This window comes from Tachysurus vachellii, chromosome 5 (assembly GCF_030014155.1).
Source record: "Tachysurus vachellii isolate PV-2020 chromosome 5, HZAU_Pvac_v1, whole genome shotgun sequence".
NCBI lineage: Eukaryota > Metazoa > Chordata > Actinopteri > Siluriformes > Bagridae > Tachysurus > Tachysurus vachellii.
In genome coordinates this window covers 30,858,693-30,885,210 of record NC_083464.1, presented here as the reverse complement: position 1 = coordinate 30,885,210, position 26,518 = coordinate 30,858,693, and the positions used below count along the sequence as shown (strand labels likewise).

Genomic DNA, 26,518 nt, shown 5'->3' with positions numbered 1-26,518 from the left:
TTTCTCAACACCATCAGATAGTTTTTTTTTCTTAAATGACTTGTTGTTTCTTGTCTCTTGACTCATTGCAGCACTGAACGCTGATTTTACCCGAGTTGGAATCGAACAAACAAGACTTTAGATAACCTCAAACTTTACCACAAGAGTTCAAGCCAGATAAATATGAAACAGAGGAGTGTAGTCAAGTAAATTAATTTAAGTAATTAAATTAAGTAAATTAAGTACATTAATGACAGAAATAAAAAAAAGAAATAGTTCACTCACCATTTCCTTTTCCATCTTCTCTTTTTTGACGACTGCCGTGGAGGAAATAAAACCGATGCGTTTTATAACAGTCGTCAGCCAATCATCTTCAAACAGCAAAACTCACCAACAAAGCCAAAAATGAGTAAAACCCCACCTGCCTAGTAGCTTCAAGCACAACATGACTCATCCAAGTTTACAAGGAAGACTTTTGGCGAGGATGTTTCTCTGTGCTGGGCCTCGGGTGAAGAAACGAACTCAGAGACATTCCAAATATCTGACTGTATATAATTACCAGAGACACTTCCTCTTCAGCAAGCTCTTAAAAAATTATTTTACTTGTTTGTTTTCTTGCTGTAATATTATGAATGTTTTTAAAACACTGGATTTTTTCTCCTTTTTGATCATTTTTTATGATTTGTGTCACTTGTGTCACTTGCATCATTTGTGTACAATGAATAATTTGATTGTGTTAATATTTTATTTTCTTTTTACATCACTAGCAGGTTATTTATGAGGTAAAGTCCTCATTGTTCAATTGTTCTTCCAGTTCTGCTTCAGAACATGTTTCCTGGATTTACAGATTTGTTTTTACTTCTTCACTTCACTTTCATTTCTTGCTTCATGATTTTTATTGGAAATCAGTCACATTTTTACTATCTACCTCAAAGTTTTTGTGGATCACAGGTTTGTGTTTGTGTGTATGAGATATTATTATTGTCTATTTCACTGTAGGTTTTCTGTGCTTCTAGACATGAATATGGATATCAATTAAAGACCAATTAAACCAAACCTTCCCATATTGATTCTAATATTTTCTTATTATCTTTTGTCCCTGCGCTCCAGACATTGAAAAGTTATAATATTCAGTTTCAAACATTAATTCAATTAAATTTATTTGTACAGCGCTTTAACAATTCACATAGTCTCAAAGCAGCTTTATGTCTGTATTGAAACAGAATGAAAATTTTTAAGTTTAATACAAAAAGAAAATGCGATATATCTAATATATATTTTCCCTAACGAGATTTCCATGAGATGAAACAAGGAAGAAACATTGAGAGGAACCAGACTTTGAAGGGAACCCACCCTTATTTGGGTGACAGTTTAATAATGTCCTTTCCTCAACAGTTTGTAGTGGAATTAAGCAACCAAGAGCTGCACTGCACTAACCTCACTGTACATATGTTTACATATATATCTATATATATATATATTACATGCTGTACATATACTACATATATATCTGCACTTGTCTATTTGCACAATTGCTTCTCTTTGCACTTCTGTTAGATGCCAAACTGAATTTCGTTGCTGTGTAGCTGTATTATGCAATGACAATAAAGTTCTATCTGTCTATCTATCTATCTATCTATCTATCTATCTATCTATCTATCTATCTATCTATCTATCTATCTATCTATCTATCTGTCTATAATAACAAAGATGAAATGCAGCTTAAACTGTACGTCCACAAGAATTACTAAAACAAGACTTAAATCGTATTAAACTTAATGAAGACAAAAGGTGGATGAGTTCAAAACAGTCTTTTTTATTTCAAATTCAATGAGCTTACAAATCTCAAAGCAGACCGGTGACACATCATGCAAACAGTTAGAGCTGCGTGGGCGGCGTCCACTTCCTTTACACTCAGTCTTCTGATGTTGAGCTTTCCATTCGCTTTGTCGTTGTTGCTTTAGCATTGACATTGTGGGTTTTTTTTCTCCTCAAATTTAGTTGTTCAATCAAACAAATAAACAAAACTCGATGGGATGGAACAGAATCAGATCAATAATATGGTAAGAATAAAATATATCTGATGATCTTTGAATTTGAGTAATGATGATCATAAAACATGCTGAAATTATTCTGTAGATGTTTGAATGGATAAAATTGTTAAATAAAGCATTCAGTTGAACAATTGTTTTATCAAATGGTTCAATTTATTTTTTCATTAACACTGGTGTTTAGACCCAGGGTAAAAACTGGTGAGAAATTGCAGAACCGAAGCCATATTTACTTTCCTTTATGACACCTCGATATATGCCGATCATTTCATCTTTAGCGTTGTAAACAGGAGAGCCACTGTCTCCAGGTTTACCTGCTACAGATATTAGAAAAGCATCAGTACACTGTTTAGGACAAATGATTTTACCCTCTTGCTTCTGAAAATTCCCGTCAGGGGTTGAAGTGTAAAAATATCCGTTGTCAGTATCATTAATGTTACCAATGTGGTTCTGTAGGCCCGGACCAAGTGGAGTGGTATCACCAAACAATTTAATAAAAGCCTGATCTCTGTTCAGATCGGTGTTACAAGATTTAGTAAAGCAAGCTTTATAGATCAATGCACTCGTAGATTTTTCAGTATAGAAAATACTCAGTATTTCTGAGTTTTCTTCAATAACATGTAAGGCGGTTAATACGTAGCCATAACCAAAGTAACAGCCAAGTCCTCGAGTGATTGATTTTGACGTAATAACTTCGATAAAACAAGGTTGATTCCCTGAAATCATGAACTGAGCATCATATTCTTCAATTGAGTTGTTTCTGTAAACAACTGGACCATTTGAATGTTGTAATTTTTCCAGAAATTCTTCCGTAAGATAATTCTGTAAACGTGACATGTTGAGAGCAAACGTTGAACTATGTGCATCCAGGATGTAGGTGGGGTTTTATAGGGTGTTTTCAAACCCCGCCCACCAAACTCTCTGCAGGTCGGAGAACTTTCGAGAATGTTCGAGAATTTGCTTGAGACTTCCTGCTTTTCTTTCTCTCTCTGCAGGCTGCTGTTTCACTTCGAACAAACCTAAAAGAGAGGAAACTCTAAAGAACATCCAAGACAACAGCTATATGTAAATGAACACATTAAAAACATGTTTTTTCATCATTTGTGTGTTTTCAATTAATGGATCATTCTTAGATTTATAACTAGTTTTGCCTGTTTAATCATTTTTTTTTTTACCTGTCTTTTTTAACCTGTTTCCATTTTTATCTAAAGAAAGTGTCCCATATTAGAATTCTAGAATAAATTTGAACTATTACATATCTAATGGAGGTTATAAGAATTTAGCAAATTGTGGATTAAACCATTTGTTCACTACTCACTCACTCACTCATCTTCTACCGCTTATCCGAACTACCTCGGGTCACGGGGAGCCTGTGCCTATCACAGGCGTCATCGGGCATCAAGGCAGGATACACCCTGGACGGAGTGCCAACCCATCGCAGGGCACACACACTCTCATTCACTCACACAATCACACACTACGGACAATTTTCCAAAGATGCCAATCAACCTACCATGCATGTCTTTGGACCGGGGGAGGAAACCGGAGTACCCGGAGGAAACCCCCGAGGCACGGGGAGAACATGCAAACTCCACACACACAAGGCGGAGGCGGGAATCGAACCCCCAACCCTGGAGGTGTGAGGCGAACGTGCTAACCACTAAGCCACCGTGCCCCCCATTTGTTCACTAGAATTTCTAAAATGAGAATAACATCATATTATATTCAATCATTATCATCATGAACATATTAATGCTCTTTCGGTTGTCTGTTTATTTTATTATATGTTGTGTTTTAGTTAAGTTCATATGTGCAGTTCTCTTCAACTCCTTCTCTTCATGGACAACTGGAACTGGACCATACTGGACTGGGATCATGTTACATCTTACGTCCTTACATCTGCAAGGATGTAACAAGATATAGTAACAAGTGATATACATGTTTTCTGTAAAGTGACATTGAAGCTTAATGGAAGGAGCCTCCAGTGTCAGGACAGAGGACTTTCCTGCTTCTTGGTAACATTGCAAGTTAATAAAGGATTGAATGTTTACAGCTGTTATAACACAAGTTAGATTTTTATAAAACACTTACATTTAAAGAAACATAATGAACATCAGGGTAGAAACAGAAACATTTGATTAAAATAGAAAGGTCACTGGTAAGTTGAATAAACAGTACAGAACGGGTTTTTGCAATTCGGGGAAGGTAGAAGGGAAAAATATGTTGGGTGTATATGATATTTGAGGCACACCTTCAGGATTTTTGCCAGTATCAAGTAAGAATTTAGGTGAATTAAGATCATAGGGCATAGTAATAGTAAGAGGAGGGGATGAGAGAGTCGCTGAGCTTCCATGTTCCAGTTTTCGTATCAGGTTTTACAGGCAAGAACAGATGCAACCACAATCACGCAGAAACCGCATCACGTCATTTTGGAATCTTACTCCTACGAGGGCGTAGAGCAGAGGGTTGAGGCAGCAGCGGACATAAGCAAGACTGCGGGTGATGTCCTCTGCCAGGTGAATGCCTGACCACAGCTCACAAGTATAACTGGTCGTGAATATTCGGATAGAAAACACTATGGCGTACGGCAGTTTGAACAGCAGGAAGAGCCCAATCAGTGCTACTATGAGTCGCAGAGTTTTCTGTTTGCGAAAGCACTTTCCCCGGCCCTGCATCAACACGTGGCCGATGGCTCTGTAACACACCAGCATGGCAACGCATGGCACACAAAATCCTGTGATCTTTGCCACACGTGACCACGTCTTTACCCTCACATTGCCATAATCATTCCTTATGTACTTGCACCTCAACGAATCTGGATTCACAGAGGTGGTCAGTAGCTCTGGCAAGCTGAGGATGAAGGACGTCACCACCACGGCAGTCACAGACAACTTACTGTAGCATAGCATACTTGAACGTAAAGCCTGAGCAGCCTTGGCCCATACAACAAGCATGTAACGATCGATGCTTATGCATTCTAACAGCAACAAGCCACCGTACGTGTTAATGGCACAGAGGCCATAGTTTAGCTTGCACATCTCGTTCCCAAGCACCCAGGAGCCCAGGATGGTTTCGGTGGTTTCCAGTTTCAAAGTAAGCAGAACAAAAAGGTCAGAAATCGCAAGATAGAAAAGGAAGACGTCGGTCATGCAGCGCAGACGCACGCGAAGATACTTGGCGAATGTGGCAATTACCAAACTATTCCCAATTACACCAAGGAGGAAGGCGATGATGAAAACCGTGATCTGGACAGCCATGCTGGCCAACTTGTGGCTGTTGTCTGGCTCACACATCTCAATGGGAATGCAGTTGTTACCTGTATTAAAGAGATAAAGGTAGAGCTTGGTAACAGAAATAATAATCGCTAATTCAAACCAAATGATCTCTACAAATTCACTCATGTCCAAAAAAGACTAACTTTGTACCGTTACAGGCCTGTAAATATAGGCCTGTAAGAACAAAATAAATGCTACTACAAGATATTCAATGAAGACACAAAATACTATACACAATAAAATTCCAAGTAATTCACAGGGCTGCCAAAATTCAACATGATAATCAAATAGTGTGAAAACACGTGCCTATTGGGGGGAAATAGGGTTGTAAGCTGCTGCCCTCATGTGGTCAAAAACAGCATTGGTGGATATGTGTTTGTTGAACTTTTAGTTATCTGTGCATTTTTCATAATAATCGGAATACTCCTGGGTGACATTTTCAAGCTTGGCTTTATAAGAGGTGCTGTTTTCGTCCATTGCTCTAAAACACACACACACACACACACACACACACACACACACACACACACACACACACACCACACACACACACACACATACAAACACACACACACTCAATAATTATATCAACTGTACATAGAATTTAAGCATAAAGATTTTTTATTAGTACTTCAATCAAGGATACATTCATGTAAAACAAAACCAAAAATAATGAACATAATTATAATTATTGTCAATATAGCAGGTAACCTCATGAAAAAGGTCTCTGAAATTGTATAAAATGTACTATATGATTCATAAATGTAGCAATCATGGATCACTTTTTATTTTCTTTCACTTTTTAATTTACATTCTATTTATTTGAAGCTATCCTGCGTATGGATCTGTCTTCCTCCTCCCTGTGTGAAACTTACAGATCTCTAAAAATTTAATTTTAATAATGATGAATGATATAATTCCATAATGAATGACCAGATTCATAACTGTGCCATATTTCTAGAAAAAATAGCTCACGTGAATAAGCAATTATATGCTATCTTTATTATTATTATTATTATTATTATTATTATTATTATTAGTAGTAGTAGTAGTAGTAGTAGTAGTAGTAGTTATTACTACTAATAATACTACTACTAGTAGTAGTTGTAGGAGTAGTAGTTATTACTACTTAAATTAGTTATTAAATTTGAAGATGCTTGACATCTAAAATGTTTGCCAATTCTACTAGATTAATTTGATTACGTTTAATTATTATTAGTACCAGTTATGTTTTTTTATTTCACCTTTTCAACAGCAATTTTTCAACACGTATTATTTTAATAAATGATTAACATCTTACACATTTACAGTAAACGTGGAATTGGTAACATTGTTAAGGTGGTGATGTTTTAGCTGTAGCAGTGACCCCTGGTGGACAGGTTCTATTATTGCAGGCGCTCTGCATTTTTAACGGTATACTCACAAATAAATAAATCAATGTATTTATTTATCAATATATTTATATTACTACTTGTCCATCTGTCTGATTTCTCCATTAAACATGTTTATTTCCTTCGAAGCTTCACATCATCTAAGAAAGTTCAGATACCCAGCAATATTTTCTTTTAAAATAATAGTTACAACCATTAAAATAACATGTAGCTAATGTAATACACTACTACACGAGGCTGTTTTTCGCGAATTTGTTATCTTTCTCTTCCAAACAGCTGCTGAAACGTTTAAAGTAAGCGCTGTTTTTCGAGACGCCACTTGGACGATACCAACTTGTGTAACGGAGAGGGGTGGGTCTTTTAGTATTTTATCTGATTTATTATAAAAGACTCATAATCGATTGTCAACACCAATAATGTTATAAAATAAATTAATACTACATATATTTAGCTGATCATGATATAAATATTAGGGCGTTGTAATTGTTAGTTCTAATTAATGGGAGACTTTACCTCCCCTCACCCTCACACCCGGAAACAACGGCCATAAATCTACTACAAATTCATTCATTCATTCATCTTCTACCACTTATCCGAACTGTCACGGGGAGCCTGTGCCTATCTCAGGCGTCATCGGGCATGAAGGCAGGATACACCCTGGACGGAGTGCCAACCCATCGCAGGGCACACACACTCTCATTCACTCACGCAATCACACACTACGGACAATTTTCCAGAGATGACAATCAACCTACCATGCATGTCTTTGGACCGGGGAAGGAAACCGGAGTACCCAGAGGAAACCCCCGAGGCACAGGGAGAACATACAGACTCCACACACACAAGGCGGAGGCGGGAATCAAACCCCCAACCCTGGAGGTGTGAGGCGAACTAAGCCACCATGCCCCCCTTTATAAGAAACATAAAGAAATAAAATAATGCAAGCACTGAACAGCATTTTAACACCATTTAAAACTGATCATCTTATGAATTTGTTGAATTCATTCAGTCAGAAAGCAGTGTTTGGTCATTAGATATTAATACATGTTATTAATAATGATAATGTCTGATTTTGTAGCACATGACTCACCAGCTAGTGATAGAATCACACCAGGTCAATTCAGATAAAATTTATTCATACAGTTCGTTTCCTTTCAATAAATGTTTGTTACAGAAAACTGGATATAGATTGAAGTCCTTAGTGAGCAAGCCTGTGGCGACGGTGGCAAGGAAAAACTCCCTGAGATGACATAAGGGAGAAACCTTGAGAGGAACCAGACTCAAAAAGGAACCCATCTTGTGGGTGACACCAAATAATGCAATTAGATTTAATTACAGATGGAAAAGAGTAATGGACTAAATGTGCTGAAGTAATGGTTGTGTTGATGACGATTACAGCAGCATTTTGTAGAAAGAAATCTTCTGCATCCAGGTGTCTTTTGTCCAGTAAAGTAAAAGTGAGGCTTTTTTTCTGAATAATCTTTAGTGTATATATGTAGGAAGAGAGAGAAAGAAAGAGAGAGAGAGAGAGAGAGAGAGAGAGAGAGAGAGAGAGAGAGAACTGATTATTACATTTATACTGTAACACCTTGCTTGTCAGAAGGGGTGTATTTTAAAATTATACTTACTTAAATTTGAGCACCTCAGTCTGGGCAGCCGTCAGGTAAATTGGAAAAGGAAATGGTTTCCACAGGATCATACACCTTGACCTACCTTTCTGCCTTCCATAATATAAAAATAAACTATTTTTTAACTAGGAATTTTTTAATTTTTAATTTGCAATTGTTATTTATTTAATTATTTTTTAAAAAACTTATAGAATCCCTTTTTTTCAAGTACAACAACAAAGACAATAAAACAGCAGAATTTCTTTCTTTAAGTAATCAATGGGTTTGGGATAATTTTGGTTTCAGGTGATCAAATGTTGTAATGTAGCCAGTAATTGACGATTCTTTCTTTAACTTTCTTTCTTTAAGTTTCTGTGTTTGAATCATACTCATAAAATCTCAGTGTAACGAACAATCAGGGTTCTTCCTCTCTATGCATCACGAGGAGCTTTGGGTCCTGTTGTGCAGCAGCAAAGATAAAATTGTGAACCTTTTTTACTCTTGTCCGTGCCTACAAGTGCGCAACAGCGTGTAGAGTTTTAGTTAGTTTAAAGAAATTATTTAAGAAAATGGATAAAAATCTGTCTGGGATACTTAAGAATTGTCCTATAATTAATTGGAAAGGGTTAATTATGAATAAATGTGAACTGCTCATCTAACAAGGTGTTCTGTCCCTTTCTGTATTAGTGAACCAAGCCTGAGTTTTCTTCGTATGACACATGAGCCAGTGCGAGCCACGTGTAACCGTCCAGACACACGCCATGGTTGTACTCTCGACCATTCCATGGACAATGAAGAAGATTTTAGAGAGCTGCTCATGCCAGCAGGATTTAGATGGCATTTTCTTTTTGGCAGTTTACTGCTCTTTTCAGCCTGGATTCCCTGCTGTTGTTGCTGCAGATGTAAAAGAGACTGATGCTGATGCTGATGTTGGTATCTTCAGTATGTAACCTTGTTAACCAGAGTTAATGTAAATTAAATAAATTTAATTAATAAAATAATTTAATAAAATATTTAAATATTTATTTTATATAATTTTATTATATAATTATATATTTATAATTATATAATTATATATTATAATTATAATATATAATTATTATTATTTTTATAATAATTATTTATTTTAATATATTTTAAAATAAATATGTTTTAAATTATTTTTAATAATTTAATAATATTTAATATTTAAATATTTAATAATTTTTTAAATTATTTATTTTAAAATAAATATTATTTATTTTAATATATATTTATAATTAGTAAATATTATTATATAATTATATATTATAATTATATATATAAAATTATATATTTTATTTTAATAATATTAAATATTATTAAATATTTAATAAATAATAAAATATGTACATATCCTTGTGTCCATATTCATACATGTTTGTTATAATGTTTCTACAAGGGATTTACTACAAGGGATGTAATAGACAAGGTTGTCCTGTAGGGAGTGGTGTTCGGGGTTTCAGTCTGTTGTCGCCGACCAAGTGTGGACATGCAGGTGTCCCACTCGATATATATAAATAAAGGTTCATGTTAATTTATCTCCATGTGTTAGTTTATCTCCTATGTCTGTATACATATATCTGCACCTAAGGATATTACAAGCCTAATTACTAAAAACAACGCCTACTGGTTAAGTTTGTATACTTCAGCCTTGGTAGAGTGCAAAGTGTCCTTTGCAAAGTTCGTTTTGAAATTGCACCTTGCGACCTTTTTGTGTTAAGTTATTTTTCCATATTTAAATAAACTGATGCCCAAACCAATTTTTCCACACACACAATAATAATAAAATAAAAACAATATTATCATCATTGCACAATATTTATCTATACATATTTTGTTGCAGAAAACATTTACAGATTTGACAATAATGCAAAATTAAAGTTACATCATTACACATTTCATTCGGATCGCGGTTAAAGCCTATCACGTGCGCTGCGGGTAACTCACAGGATGGGTAGCATAATAAGAAATAACGTGCATTTTAATAAATCACGGGTGGGTCGGAGGCGGATATGAGAGATGATAATTCTTTTTTTTTTTAATAAATGAACATTCATTTAAAACAGCATTCATTAAAAAAGGATTAAATGATATCGAAGCTGCTGATTCGGGTGACGTTTATTATTCGAGCATCTCTAATGTACAGTAAGAAAAAGATTAAGCTGTAGAAGATTAGGGTTCAAGCGCGACGCGCTTGAATTGCAAATTGCTTGAAATGCTGCTTTAATTGCAATCTGAATGTCCACATCAGTGGTCACCATCACTATTTCAGAATGTGGTAGACATTAGGTGGTTCTAAAACTGTATCAGCATGAGACCCCCTGGCAGTATGCAATGTGCATCCCAGTTTGTGTCCCCTTCCACAGAAAATGAATGACACGAAACAATTTCAAACTTACAAACCATACATATGAAATAATACAAAAGAATGCTTTATGCAATGATTTGATCAGTTATGTTGGTTGGTAGTTTTTTCTCTGATGATTACATTCAATAGATTCTATAGGCATAGTTCATAAAATGTCAAAAGTGTTGCCACTGTCTTATTTGTTGAATTCTTTATACTTATTACTTATTTATACTGGTTTAGTATGTACTATGTTCCAGATAGTTTGTTTTTTAATTGATTCACAATTAAAGACTGAGAAGCATACGATGACCTTTCAAGGATAGATCTCGTAATAACTATATAACTTATAAAATCTTTGTATTGTGTACGTCTGTTATTGAATTACTTGTACTGCTTCTCATCTTGGCCAGGTCACTCCTGTGAATTTTAATTTCAGTGAGTTCTACCTGGTTAAATAAAGGTTAAATAAAAGAAATAAATAAAAACTAATGGTTAATTGATTTCTGTTTTTTCTCCAAAACTTGGTTAAGTTACATTTATTCTGACAGGTGTAGTAGTAGAATTTTGCTAAATAAACCATAAATATATGACTGAAACCTGTCTATTAATATCTGTTTGCATGAGCTTTAAGTTTGAAATGTTGTAACTGTTGCCCTGCCTCTTACACCTGGAGACTCGTACTTTTAATTCCTTTCTTTGGTATTGCGCTGGGAAAACGGAAGGAACGTTGTGCTTTGCGAATTACCCATCGCGTGTTGGTAACTGCTACAGTTTGCTATGCCGATTGGGAACCGCAATAGGGAAACCGTTTGCCAGAATATACCCTGACCTTTTATAACTTGATAGCGTGACTATTTCCTGTAAGTAAACTCTGTGCTGATTCAGGGTTTAATTTAACACACGGATGTTGGAGTGAAGAAAACGTGTGTCCTGCTGTAATCTGGAGAAGGAGACATGACCTCCAACATGAGTGTGTCTGGAAAACAGGACTTAAAGAAAGACGAGAGGTGACTTACTTTTACATTCACCAGCAATAAATACACACCTGTATTTATCATGGGAACACATCTGTATCTCTAAACACTCACTAGTTAACACAGGAACTCAACTTTGCTTTAAGGTGTTTAATAGCAGTAAATATATCACTGATCTAAATACTTTGTACGGCTACTTTGAAAGCAATCTAAGCAGCGCGAGTCTGCCGATAGAGATAATCAGCGATAATCATATGATCGCCGTGTTGGAGGATGAGGTTCGGAGGGCTCTAAAGCGAGTGAACGTCAGGAAAGCAGCCGGACCTGATGGGATTTCTGTCCGTATCCTGCGCTGATCAGCTCGCTGGTTTGTTTACATCCATTTTTAATGAGTCTCTTGCTACATCAGTGGTTCCCACATCCTTCAAAAAATCTGTCATCATCCCAGTGCCTAAGAACAATAAACCCTTTTGTCTGAATGACTATCGTCCAGTTTCCCTCATATCATTAGTCATGAAGGTCTTCAAGGTACTGGTTAAAAACGTCATCTGCTCCTCCATTCTGGATACTTTGGACCCTCTTCAGTTTGCTTATCGCCCCAGTAGATCCACTGATGATGCCATCTCTCACATCCTGCACTCTTCTCTCACACACATTGACAGCAGTAATAGGAACTACGTAAGGCTGCTATTTATCGACTATAGCTCAGCTTTCAATACTATAGTCTACGGTGGCCGAGAAGTGCAAAACACATTAACAAATCCGAAAACACATTAACAAATCCAAAAACAAATTAACAAATCCGAAAACACATGAACAAATCCAAAAACAAATTAACAAAACCGAAAACACATTAAAAAATCCGAAAACACATTAACAAATCCGAAAACAAATTAACAAATCCCAAAACACATGAACAAATCCGAAAACAAATTAACAAATCCCAAAACACATTAACAAATCCCAAAACACATGAACAAATCCAAAAACAAATTAACAAAACCGAAAACAAATTAATACTGTAAAGACTGTACCATCTGCGACAGCTGAGAAAATTCAGGTTCTCATCAGCAATCCTGAAAACTTTCTATTCAGGGGCCATAGAAAGTGTATTGTCTCAGTGTATCTCAGTGTGATACAGTATGGGAACAGCTCCAGTCAAGACTGCAAAGCCCTGCAGAGAGTTGTGCGCTTAGCTGAGCACATCACAGGGTCTGCTCTTCCCTCTCTGCAGGACATCTACCTCAAACACTGCAAAAACAGAGCTGTTAAAATCATCAAGGACTCAATCCACCCCAGTAACCATCTTTTCACTTTGCTGCCATCTGGTAAGCGCTTCCGTAGCCTGATAGCAAAACCCGAGAGACTTAGGAGGAGATTCTTCCCCCAGGCCATCAGGCTTCTAAACTCAAAAACAGCCTCTTAACATCTTCATGTCTCCACTTAATATTCACTTTATCAGTAAGATCTTCATCATTCACTACCTCACATTGACATACTGAAAGTGTCAACCTGTTTGCACATTCCTGTGTATCTTAATATTTAAGTTTACAGTATAATGCAGATATGCACATTGCCTCTTGTACATCCCTGTGTATCTTATATTTATAACTACAGTTTACTTTCATGCACATTATTTTCCATTCTACATTTAAATTCTACAGTATACATATTTTTTATATTTTATTCTTATATTTTTATTGTTTACTTTTATCTCATTCTTTCATTGTTGTGTTGTCTAAATAAGTGCAATGTCCATGGAGCGGACCTGACTCACATTTCACTGCTAGTTATATATGCCCTATATAATTGTGTATGTGACAAATAAAAATCTTGAATCTTGAATCTAAACTAAGAACAGTTTAGACAAATCATTCACTGAGAGAAGAGTAAAAAGGACTGTGTAATGTGGAGCATAAGAGCAGCATAGCTTTGAATAAGTGTACAGACTGGATCTGAACTAAAAATATGGAATTATTGCTGTTTAATGATGAAGACATTGTTTACAGTGCTAATAATTATTGCTGATATTTCTGTTGTAAATCTAGAATGATGAAGAGAAAGAGATCAGACTCCCCAGAACCCAGCTGTGTGTCCATGAAGAGTGACCGGTCAATAGAATGTCCATACAACTTCAGAGACAGAGACAGTTCTACTGATGTGAGGTCAGTATAGTGAGGTGCTTTACAGCAGTGTTCCACCTGTTCAAACTCACTCGTCTCATTATGAAGCCCTTCATAAGCTTTATCAGGTGTTGAAGCAGTTAACAGTGCTGTGACAGTCGAGTACTAATTATTGCTGATATTTCTGTTGTAATTCTAGAATGATGCAGGGAAAGAGATCAGACTCACCAGAACCCAGCTGTGTGTCCATGAAGAGTGACCGGTCAATAGAATGTCCATACAACTTCAGAGACAGAGACAGTTCTACTGATGTGAGGTCAGTATAGTGAGGTGCTTTACAGCAGTGTTCCACCTGTTCAAACTCACTCGTCTCATTATGAAGCCCTTCATGAGCTTTATCAGGTGTTGAAGCAGTAAAACACTAAACTGTGCAGTGCTGCAGCTCTCGGACTGGCAGTGAGGAAAAGTGCTTTAAGAGTTCAGTTCAGTCTGCAGTCCCTGAGCTGGAGGGTCTGTGGTGCTACAGAAGAACATTTACACCTGGGACATTAATGACAATATAAAGATTTTAGTCATTTATTCAAACATTTGTTTCTAAACATGTTGTTGTCAGTTAGGAAATCCTGAAATCAGTGTATTGTGTTAAGAGGATAGTGTTAAATATGTCTGTATTTATTAGTGTGTGATTTGTGCAGCTATGAATACATATAGTCATATTACATGATGGGTTTTGTTTGTTCACAGACGACAAAAGAAGAAATCAAACAGCAGCAGAAATCAGCTGGACTCCATATTCAAGGTGTGTGTGTTGTTTTTAAAGTGTGTAATGTGTGTTGTGATCCCTTGTAATGTCTTGATGTGCAGCAGCATTAAGGGTAATCAGTTGTATGAGCAATAAAAATTTCAGTTTTAAGTTTTAACTGTAATAATAAAAAGAGACTTTACTTAATTTTATGATATAAAAGCATCTCATACTGCATCACTAACAGGCGGACCGCGGTCCGCGTCCGGACCCAGAAGCTGACCAATACGGACCCGGACCTACAGCCAAAACAAAAGGATATGATTTAAAACTTGACGGGGCGCTTCCATTTTCCCGGTGCAGCTTTTGCAATATTTACGGTAGTGGTAGTGGAAACACACAGACCAATTGCATGCGAGTTAAGCTATCCCACGTGACACCACTCAGCCAATCAAGTCTGTGCATTCCTGAAGTAAACACTGCGACTCAACAGCGCAAGACAGATGAGAGCGAATTAGAGTAAAGTTACATATGAAAGAAAGATAGCGATACATGTAGAAAACAAAGAGAGAGAAACAGACGAGTGAGACGGAGAAAGGAAGAATAAAGAACAAATGCCGCTCTCAAAAAAAAAGAAAAGTGGACAGCGAAAACATTTAATCCAGAATGGACAGACTGATTTCTGTTCATACTTCCCATTGGGAGCACTAAACCAGTGTGTCTCATATGTAAACCAGTGTGTCTCATATGTAAACCAGTGTGTCTCATATGTAAACCAGTGTGTCTCATATGTAAACCAGTGTGTCTCATATGTAAACCAGTGTGTCTCATATGTAAACCAGTGTGTCTCATATGTTCAGAAACAGTGGCACTTATTAAAAGTGACAATGTGAAACGCCATTATGAGACAAAACATAAAGGTTTTGAACAAACATATCCACTCAAATCTGAAGACAGCGTCCCTGAGACAGCTTTCCCAGGTCTGAGGAAAGTAGCCCTATACATCCTGACCATGTTTGGCTCTACTGTACATACAACTGGGAGGCAGCTTTCTCTACAATGAACATAATCAAAACTAAATATTCCAGGCTCACTAATGAGCACCTCCACATGTGTATGAGAGCGGCCCTGACTACATTCAAGCCCAGGTTTAAAATCCTGGTAAGCCAAGCTAGAGCTCAGTTCTCTCACTGAGATATAAAAGGGAAAGTTAAGCACTTTATTTAAACATACACTATTTTCACATTTTATTTATTTTCTCTTATTTTGAAATGTAGCCCTACTTTTATTAATTTAATGAGAGAACATTATACATATCTACAATCATACATATGTTCAGTTCTATGTTACATGACAATAAATATTTAGTTTTTGACTTGTACTGAATGTATTTGATTTGAAATATATATCAGACTAACTAGTGAGACATTATGATCTTCCGGACCTTTGCTTCAAGAAATTTTCTCTTACTGGACCTCTTTAAATTTTAGTTGAATACCTCTGTCTTACTGTGTAACATGATAATATTTACATCTGTTCCTGTGTGTTTCTAACCAGGAGCTGGAACACAAAGTCATCACTCTGATAAAGAAAGAGCTGAAGATGTTTAGGAAGCTCCTGAGTCCAGATTACCCAGCATGCACTGAGAGGGAGGTGGAGGATGAGGAGGATCTTCACAGTGTCAGAGAGGGAGCACTGAAGATCACACTGCACGTCCTGAAGAACATGAACCACACAGATCTCGCTAACACACTGCACAACAGTAAGAGCTCTGAGTAATGACTTTATTCCATCAGGTTCACTTTAGAGAGAGGAAATAGTTTTAATTTTAGTATCATGTACTAAAACGTATTTGCTGCTTTTCTGTTCTGTTCGTGGTCCAGCTTTTGGTTACTTTGTACAATGGTCCTGTTCCTTCAATAATATTTAGTACATCAATAGCAGTACAGCTGATTTGAAAGATTTTGCATGATAACTATTTATTACTAAACTAGATATTACTTTGTTTATTAGAACTCGACTCTTTCTATCAGACAAAGTTGAAGTCCAAGCTGAGAGAGAAGTTTAAAAGAATTAATGAAGGAATCTCACAGCATGGAAGCTCAGCACTTCTGAATGAGATCTACACAGAGCTCTACATCACAGAGGGATGGAATGAAGACGTCAATAATGAACATGAGGTGAGACAGATTGAGACAGCGTCCAGGAGACCAGCAACACAGGAGAAACCCATCAAATGTAATGATCTCTTTAAAGACAAGTCCATCAGAACTGTGCTGAGTAAAGGAGTTGCTGGAATTGGAAAAACAGTCTCTGTGCAGAAGTTCATTCTGGACTGGGCTGAAGGAGAAGCAAATCAGGACGTCACCTTCATGTTTCCACTTCCCTTTAGAGAGCTGAATCTGATGAAGCAGAAAAATCTCAGTCTGATGAAACTTCTTCATCACTTTTTCCCTGAAATGAGAAAACTCGAATCAATAGACTGTGACTCCTACAAAGTTTTGTTCATCTTTGATGGTCTGGACGAGTGTCGACTTCCTCTAAATTTCCAGAAGAATGAGATATTGTGTGATGTGACAGAGTCAGCCTCAGTGGATGTGCTTCTGACGAACCTCATCAAGGGGAATCTGCTTCCCTCTGCTCTCCTCTGGATAACCACAAGACCAGGAGCAGCCAATCAGATCCCTCCTGAGTGTGTAGACCAGGTAACAGAGGTACGAGGCTTCAGTGATCCTCAGAAAGAGGAGTACTTCAGGAAGAGGATCAGTGATCAGAGCCTGGCCAATAAAATCATCACACACCTGAAGTCTTCAAGAAGCCTCTACATCATGTGCCACATCCCAGTCTTCTGCTGGATCTCAGCTACTGTTCTAGAGGGAATGTTGTGTGAAGCAGAGGGTGGAGAGATCCCCAAGACTCTGACTCAAATGTTCACACACTTCCTGATCTTTCAGATCAAACACAAGGACCAAAAGTACCATCAGAAATGTGACCCTGATCCTCAGCAGACCAGAGAGAGTATCATGGCACTGGGAAAACTGGCTTTCCACCAGCTGGAGAAAGGAAACCTGATCTTCTATGAGGAAGACCCGAGAGAGTGTGGCATTGATGTCAGAGAAGTGTCAGTGTACTCAGGAGTGTGTACCCAGATCTTCAGAGAGGAGTTTGGGGTTCACCTGGGGAAGGTGTTCAGCTTCGTACATCTGAGTGTTCAGGAGTTTCTGGCTGCTTTATACATGTTTCTCTCCTTCATCAGAAGAAATGTAACAGGTCATCAAACCTCTGATCTTTCTGATCTTTTCAGGAAGTCAAACATGTCTGATCTCCTCAGGAGTTTAGTAGACAAGGCCTTACAGAGTGAGAATGGACACCTGGACCTTTTCCTGCGCTTCTTTCTGGGTCTCTCACTGGAGTCCAATCAGACTCTCTTACAAGGTTTAATGCCACAGACAGGAAGCAGATCTCACAGCAAACAGGAAACAGTGGAGTACATCAAGGAGAAAATCAGGGAGAATCCATCTCCAGAGAAATCCATCAATCTGTTCCACTGTCTGAATGAACTGAATGATCATTCACTAGTGCAGGAAGTACAAACTTACCTGAACAGTGGAGGTGTCTGGGGTCTCAGTGGAATCAGACTCTCTCCTGCTCAGTGGTCAGCTCTGGTGTTTGTGTTACTGAACTCAGAACAGAAGCTGGATGTGTTTAATTTGAGGAATTATGATCGATCAGATGAATGTCTTCTGAGGCTGCTGCCAGTGGTCAAAGCCACCAGAAAAGCTGTGTGAGTATTTTTATTTATAAATGTATTACTGCATGGTTTATTATTTTAATGTAACACTGAACTGCACTGTTTGGATTAATGTTAGTTAATAGTTCCTCTAATCATCTTTAAACAAACCTCTGGTACTTTTACAGAAGATTGTTTCACTTTTTACACTAACATGTTATATCTGAACTGAGGGCTGGGCCACATGGACAAAATCTTATAACATCATATGAGTCATTTTATAGCTTTTATATATGAATCATGAAAAATTAAGTGTTCTCTAAAATTTATATCTAGACAAAATAACTGCATGCATTTAAGAACTAAAGACATTTCTGACCTAAACACCAGTGAAAGTCTTTTTCTTTTCTGTTTATTTTGAAAGTGACATTTAACAAAACTCTCACAGATGAGAAAAACATAGAACTGACAAAATGGGATCAATATGGATATTATAGAACATTCATTCATTCATTCATCTTCTACCGCTTATCCAAACTACCTCGGGTCACGGGGAGCCTGTGCCTATCTCAGGCGTCATTGGGCATCAAGGCAGGATACACCCTGGACGGAGTGCCAACCCATCGCAGGGCACACACACACTCTCATTCACTCACGCACTCACACACTACGGACAATTTTCAAGAGATGCCAATCAACCTACCATGCATGTCTTTGGACCGGGGGAGGAAACCGGAGTACCCGGAGGAAACCCCAGAGGCACGGGGAGAACATGCAAACTCCACACACACAAGGCGGAGGTGGGAATCGAACCCCGACCCTGGAGGTGTGAGGCGAACGTGCTAACCACTAAGCCACCGTGCCCCCATTATAGAACATATAAAAAGTAAATATTAAAACAGTCTAATGTTCTTCAAGTATCTCTTTAGGTTCAAGTTCCTCATCTTTTGTTGTGTGTGACACAGTGTTGTGGGGAGATTCACTCTGTCATGGCTTTTTTTTCCTCAATTGTTCTTTCTAATAAAAATAAAACATAAACTGTTTTTAAAAATTTTAACCCAATATGAGTAAAAAAACAAAAGTCTCCTTCAGTCTGCACTACTGCTAAACTTTACCAAGGACTGAACTCGTGGTAAATAAAATCAATCATCAATCATCATTTTAGACCTCGACACATTCGACAGACGAGGTGGGAAAATGTTCAGCTTTATCTTCTTATTTTGTTAGAAACAAGCTAGGCAGCTAACTCAGATGTGTGATGAAGATTTTTTTTCTCTAACACTGAACTGTTTGTAGAGGATGGAGTTTAAATGTGACTTTTTTTATGAAGATATTTATTTTGATGGGGTTCATTTTGTTCTTTGCTTATCAAGTGTACAAGCAGGTGAAAAGAGAGAGGATGAATAATCTGTCACGGGTGAGTGTAGTGTCGTGACCGCTGTTATTAAAAAGTCCTGTTTTGTTCTACTTGGAGCTCGACAAAGACACCAAACTGTTAATGACTGATTACATTCTTGTTCTTGGATCGTGATTGTTGTTAATCTGTTGTAGTTGAATTATAGACACAGTTTTTTGTCTGGTTCACTGCATCAGAAGATGGTGGATGTGGTAAAAACAGACAGTGAACACAAAGACGGTTCAACGTGACGGTCGGTCAGGTTTATCACCGTTACTGTTGAAGAGACGTCAGGTTTCATTCTTATAAACCTTTTTGTGGATTTTGGAGATTTTAAGCTTTGAACTGTGTTTGTATTTATAAGCAGCTGTAGTTAATCTATATTTTTTTGTACAAAGTTGTAACTTGTTTTGTTTTGACTTGTTTTGTTCTCTGTTCATCATTAAGTACTGATAAAATATTACACATTGGGCTAAAGGTTTACAGACACTGAGGTCTAATATCACTTGAGCGATTATTTCACTGGGAACAAAATACTGAACTGTACCATACTGGAAAGAGTGGAGGAGGATTTTCTTTATTGTATTCTATATAATCTTGTATTCAGCTTAAGTTGAGATTTATAACTAAGTTACAGAGGTGAATAAGGTGCTAACTTGTTTTGTCTAGTCCTGGGTTAAAACACTGACTTGGAAGGTGTATTGTAATTGTATCTGACACTTTAATTTTTTTTATACTGGTTCTAAAGTGTGTTCCTTAAGAGAAGAAAATAATGACCGTTAAATTGTTGAAGTTAAATGATGTGTTTTGATTCTGACAGCTACCTTGGAGTCGGACATCTCACTTACTTTGCTAGGTTTGGGGAGGTTGTGCTGTTCAAAGCTATTTCCACACTGTGTGTTATACAATATACACTACACTCTTCAGGAAGTACCATGTCACTTATATAGCCACCTGAAGCCCACCTACACAAATCCTTTAGTGTAACACACAGTAGTGGGAGTGTTGTGTTAGATTTTTACCTACAAGGTGCGTTAGACTTCCCTGTTATGTGTATAGTGTGTTTTAGATTTAACAAATGAATATGTCTATATGTTATCCATCTAAAGCTAATACTTGTGTATATACAGTGTCACTCATTTAAAGGTAAGAAGTTTGACTTTCTGATGCTGTGTGCAGTCGTGCTGATGTGACGTCACTCTGTAAACAGGGAAGGAGCTCAGATTTGAGATGAAAACCCCACGTTCACTTCTCAGTTGTAGAGGCATGAAAGACATGATCTCATTTACTCTGTGGGGAAAAAAGGGTTCACTAAGTTGTGTTGAAATAGTAACAGTGACATCTGTAGTAAACAGTACAATGTTCTTTCTAATATCCTTTATTTACATGATATATGACAGATTTTTACACATCTATATTCTATAAAAAATGTAAATTATAATCAATAATCATTTATTAGGTTTAAAAGATCAAATTATCTCTTTAATTCAAATCTGTTTGGACGTATGTGAACACTCCACCTGTACTCAGATCCACACCAACCACCTGAACCAGTGTGTGTTTGTAGGCTGCTCGCTCTCACGTGTGTGTGTTATGTACATGACCTAATGGTCTTATAATAAATTGTAGCTGAGAGATTGTGGAGTGCAGAAAGACATCCCTGCTCCTGTAAATGTGCTGATGTGGTGTCCTGTCCTCTGATTTGTGTGTGTGACACAAACACACTACTTTAGCTGGATTATGACTGTGTGTGTGTTTGAGATCAGTGTTCTGATATTTCATAATTTCTCTTCCAGTCTGGGTGACTGTAATCTGACAGAGGAAAGCTGTAGAGTTCTGTCCTCAGTTCTCAGCTCAAACTCCTCCAGTCTGAGAGAACTGAACCTGAGTCACAATAAACTGCAGGATTCAGGAGTGAAGCTGCTCTCTGATGGACTGAAGAATCCACAATGTACACTGGAGAAACTGAGGTACACACAAACACACACACACACACACACACACACACACACACACACACACACACACACACACACATACACACACAAACTTTAATCTTTATATCTTAATAAATTTGACGTAATAATTATAATCATCATAACTTTATTTTTATAGAACCTTTTTAAACTCAAACTTCAAACATGCTTTACAATAGAAAAATATTGTAGTACAAACAATATACAATATATATTAAATATGATAAAATATGCTAAATAACAGCAGCACGATATTAAAAATTGTATTTGTAAAATACTGTTTGTACAGAATCAGTACCGCTCTCCTTTAGTAAGAGGTGAATTCCTTCAGCAGGTCCAACCAATGACATTGTTCCTTCACAACACACACTCTACTGCAGTCAGTGAAAAGCAGCCGAAGCAGTCACATGTTTTACACAGGAGGGACTTAAGTGAACCAGAAATATGAGAAATAACTGTCCAAGAGCAGTCCAAGTTTATACAGATGTGGCTATTAAGAATGTGCGTCTTTTCACGTCGCTTCACGGGAAACGTAGTTCGATTTCACGCGGATTCCTGATGTCTTGTTTTCAAGAATTGAAATACACGTGCTGTGATTCACACAATATCCCCCAGGTGGCGCAGAACCCACTGTACTACAGGTATAGACCAGATTGTCTAGGGACTCTGGACCTCGGTAAGTTTTTTATGTTAAAAAATAAAATGTGAAGCTCTGAATGAATAATCAGCTGTTTAAAACTCTTCTGAGTGTCTGTGTTACAGATATATACTTCAGTCTATACATTTACATTTACAGCATTTGGCAGACGCCCTTATCCAGAGCGACGTACATAAGTGCTTAAATCTCTAACAATGGATACATTAATGCTGGTTCACTAGGTTACATACTTAAGATACCATGAGTTTAAAACATTGTTCAAAGTTGTTGAACAATTGTTCAAAAATGAAAAAGTGTCAGTTTTTTTTTTTTAATTAAATGCAAAAGATAAGGAAAGAAGTGCTAGTTGAAGTGTTTCCTGAATAAGTAGGTCTTCAACCGCCATTTGAAAATAGCCAGTGACTCAGCTGTCCGGACCTCTAAGGGAAGTTCATTCCACTACCTTGGTGCCAGAACAGAGAAGAGTCTTGTAGTATACTTGCCTCTTACCCTGAGAGATGGTGGAACCAATCGAGCAGTGCTGGTAGCTCGGAGGGTGCGGGGTGCAGTGTGAGGAGTGATGAGGGCTTTGAGGTAAGAGGGAGCTGGTCTGTTTTTGGCTTTGTAGGCCAGCATCAGTGTTTTGAATCTGATGCGTGCAGCTACCAGAAGCCAGTGGAGGGATCGCAGCAGCAGGGTGGTATGTGAGGACTTTTGCAGGTTGAACACAAGCAGTTCAGCTGCACTTTGGATCATTTGCAGATGACGAATGGCGTTCATAGGTAGACCTGCCAGCAGTGTGTTGTAGTAATCAAGTCTTGAAATGACAAGAAGTACTAAGTACAAGAAGTACTTAGTACTGAACAAGTACTAAGAGTCCGTCAATAGAAAACATATTGAAGTCAGGTTTACATACTCGCTCTCTCTGGCCTTTGTTACACTGGTCACCCAGCATTTCAACAGTTTTTGTTTTTGTTAAATTATTTTATATAACTAAGAGCTTCACATTTTATTATTTAATAAGAAAAAATTACAGAGGTCTGGATTATTACCTCATTACTACTAATGTGATCCCACCTACCGCCGTGCGCGCCATTCATATGAAAATTACCTGAGCGGGCTATGCAAATAAGATCAATGCCCCCAAACAATGCTATAAGAAGCACAAAGTTTTAACAGATTCATTCACTTATCGACGTGCTGGGAAGATGACACGCTTTACAGCTGAGGAAGCTCTACAGATGCTCCTGGACAGCGAGGAAGAGTTCACCGTTTCCTCAGATGGAGCACGACTCCGACGACGAGGTAAACTTTTATTTACCTTAAAATGTTAGTTCTTATTAAGCTGTATGCTGATTAATGTAATGTGAATATACAATATGTTATATAGCAATATCACTATTTAGAATATATTTTGACTAGTGTTTATGCCTCAACTAGTCTTGTTTACGTGACTATCTGTTCGGGTGTAAATGTATCGATGTGGTGTCGATGAGCTGTAAATGTGCCCGGAGATGTCATGTGTTAATGTTTAGCCATAAATATGTCCGGTAATGGCCCGTTAACAAACATATACAGCGCATCTCTGTACCCAATTATCTTATCTCAGCTATGCTTTACTGCCGTAGTTTGTTACTGTGGAGAAAACATTATATTAATTATTAAAAACTTTTGTAGGAATGTGGCTGCATCACTCTTGTCTTCACCTGCACCGGCTGCAACACTTTCACCTTCGTTTGATGCTCGCACGGGGGCACGCAGCAACGAGAACAATAAGGAGTACGTCCACATGTAACCATTTTTTTCTATTATGCGCGCAGAATATTTATATTACTGATGTGGAAAATACATTATATTAATTGTGTTGCTTTGTACTTTGAAAATACATGATACTAATTTGATATTTTTTTAGGAATGTGGCTGCAACACGTTCACCTTCGTCTGATACTCGCACGAGGGCACGCAGCATCGCGAGCGACATTCATCCAGTGTAAGCCACATTTACCCTTTTTTATGTTCTCAGTATTAGTAATACTTGTGTGTTGCTTTGTACTTTGAATATACATGATACTAATTATGATATTTTTTTAGGAATGTGGCTGCAACACGTTCACCTGCGTCTGATACGTGCACGAGGGCACGCAGCAACGCGATCGGGAACAAAAAAGAGTACGTCCACATGTACCCATTTTTCAGTTATATTTTATATTACTATATATTAGTTAATGGTGCTTGCAAAGCAACATTCTTACTATCCTGCATACTCTTCTGGACAAAACTTTGGCGCATAACTTGTCCCGCAGCTTTTGTCCTAGACCCATGAATGAGATGTCAAATTGGCCGGCTCACTGAGGAGAGGTGTGCTATGACTTTTATAAGCGATCCGAGTACCGGTACTTCTGGTACCGGGTCTCAAAGTGGCCTTTTTTCCCATGGACTACCATTATAAATTTGGAGGTTTATAACTCGGCAAGCTTTTGAACTATCTACACCAAACACGGCCAGCTCCTTTAGGGTGATACCCTTATCAAACTTTTAAATTGGTGTACCGACTGGCCTTCCGGTTGTGCCGCAGCCCCGCCCCCAAAATATGCAAAATCAAAAAACTTTTTACAACATGGACATGTGACATATCAAAACACTCAGAACAATGAGGGGAACTTGCCACGTGCAAGCACCATTCACATTTTCTTCAGGAAATGTACGTTCTAGTTATATATTATTATTACTAATGTGTTGCTTAGTACTTTGGGAAATACACAATGAGACTAATTATGTTTTTTTTTTTAGGAATGTGTCTGCATCACCTTTACCTTTACCATCACCTGCACATTTATAGCTGACATTTAGAATCATTCCATACAATAAAGCTTCTTGACTTGACTCTATTGTATTGTTCATGTTTTTTTTTAACATTGGTAAAATAAAAGGTGTGAATCATCAATATTCATGACCATTGACCCGCCCTTGCATATTGCCTTTACACAACAAAAACTGTCTTACAAAAGTTAAATCAATGTATTGTTTCATGTGAATGAGTGGGTAAAATGGTTTTTACATCTTTTTGTAGCAAATTCTCAACTCTACAAGAGTAGAGAACTTTATTGTTTGTGAACAAATTTTTAGTATGTGTTTCTTGGCCTTATTTCAGCAACTTTTCTTTTTCTTTTTTTTACTAATCACACATAAACATCATTTACTTAAAAATACAAACATGTACATAAATTTTACTTACATAATATTGTAGCCAAGTTTGTGCTGAATACAGTGTTATGTGATATTAGCCATTAATATGTTTTGAAGTAACTGAAAAAAGACCAAATGTAAGAGCATGTCAGAACCTCTGCCAGTGTCACAAAATGGTCAGGCCCCAGAGGGTTAAAGAAACCAAGCATATTACTGGCTTCAGTATACGTGACAGAGAATTACACACGACTGAACTCTATTGGTCATGTGTTTTCGGCGCTAGAGAATGTGATGTGGTGAGAAATCGCAGGAACGTTTTCTCCATGATGTGCATTCTTATTTGTCACATCTGTACACAGTTGTTCCTTTTATATTTTTATCCTGACATTAGAACCTTGTGTTCAGGTGGACACTTTATTTCTTACTGACGGATATCAGAGAAATAAATCAAACACTTCATCATTTCTCTTCCAGTCTGTGGGGGTGTGATCTGACAGAGGAAAGCTGTAGAGTTCTGTCCTCAGTTCTCAGCTCAAACTCCTCCAGTCTGAGAGAACTGAACCTGGGTGTCAATAAACTGCAGGATTCAGGAGTGAAGCTGCTCTCTGATGGACTGAAGAATCCACACTGCACACTGGAGATACTGAGGTACACACACACACACACACACACACACACACACACACACACACACACACTATATTAGTGATTTTAGTATCTTTTTTCAACTTTAAGTTTCTACTCCAAACACATTTTAGAGAAAAATGATGATAGAGTAAATAATCCACCTCTGTCACGTTCATTACACTTGTGACTGTGTCTGTAACACGACTGCTGATGATGTACACAGGACACATCACTGAAACTAGATAAAATATTATAGTCCTAATTAAGCTCTAATGTAGGGGGTGTGTCACTTTGTGTAATCACCTTGTATCACCTGAATCTACAGCACTGGACTCGTTACACTTCACCCTTCATACAATTCATGTGTTTCTTACCACCGCTGGTTGTGTTGTTGCACTCGGTTACAAAAGTGTCTAAAACAGGAGGAGTCACGTGACTGACTGAACATGATGG

General features: G+C 37.5%; 3 protein-coding genes and 2 long non-coding RNA genes across 5 annotated transcripts in view; 3 read left to right on the top strand and 2 right to left on the bottom strand.

Moving 5' to 3' along the window:
* Positions 1 to 26,518, top strand: part of LOC132846409 (uncharacterized) — a 107,954-nt gene that overhangs the window by 41,995 nt on the left and 39,441 nt on the right. The window lies entirely within an intron of this gene.
* The window catches only part of LOC132846407 (NACHT, LRR and PYD domains-containing protein 12-like), a 130,869-nt gene that overhangs the window by 89,989 nt on the left and 14,362 nt on the right, over positions 1 to 26,518 (top strand). Inside the window, exons 3-10 of the mRNA XM_060871122.1 lie at positions 11,560 to 11,681; positions 13,697 to 13,813; positions 13,971 to 14,087; positions 14,516 to 14,570; positions 16,071 to 16,275; positions 16,527 to 18,297; positions 21,436 to 21,609; positions 25,913 to 26,086. Of these exons, the coding sequence (XP_060727105.1) occupies positions 11,629 to 11,681; positions 13,697 to 13,813; positions 13,971 to 14,087; positions 14,516 to 14,570; positions 16,071 to 16,275; positions 16,527 to 18,297; positions 21,436 to 21,609; positions 25,913 to 26,086 (2,666 nt within the window). The 5' untranslated portion in view covers positions 11,560 to 11,628. The remainder of the gene's footprint in view (positions 1 to 11,559; positions 11,682 to 13,696; positions 13,814 to 13,970; positions 14,088 to 14,515; positions 14,571 to 16,070; positions 16,276 to 16,526; positions 18,298 to 21,435; positions 21,610 to 25,912; positions 26,087 to 26,518) is intronic.
* Positions 1,258 to 3,130, top strand: LOC132845410 (uncharacterized). The gene is made up of 2 exons (XR_009648426.1): positions 1,258 to 2,042; positions 3,026 to 3,130. It is a non-coding gene; the product is annotated as an uncharacterized LOC132845410 (long non-coding RNA).
* Positions 3,828 to 5,431, bottom strand: LOC132846073 (C-C chemokine receptor type 7-like). The gene has a single exon (XM_060870585.1). It carries the CDS (start codon positions 5,429 to 5,431, stop codon positions 4,406 to 4,408), a length of 1,026 nt encoding a protein of 341 aa, XP_060726568.1. The 3' UTR covers positions 3,828 to 4,405.
* Positions 7,816 to 9,271, bottom strand: LOC132845409 (uncharacterized). The gene is made up of 2 exons (XR_009648425.1): positions 8,325 to 9,271; positions 7,816 to 8,176 (listed from the first exon to the last, which is right to left on the bottom strand). It is a non-coding gene; the product is annotated as an uncharacterized LOC132845409 (long non-coding RNA).

Bases quoted from the DNA above. Each gene is read 5' to 3' on its own strand.
- LOC132846073 (XM_060870585.1), bottom strand. From the start codon at position 5,431: ATGAGTGAATTTGTAGAGATCATTTGGTTTGAATTAGCGATTATTATT.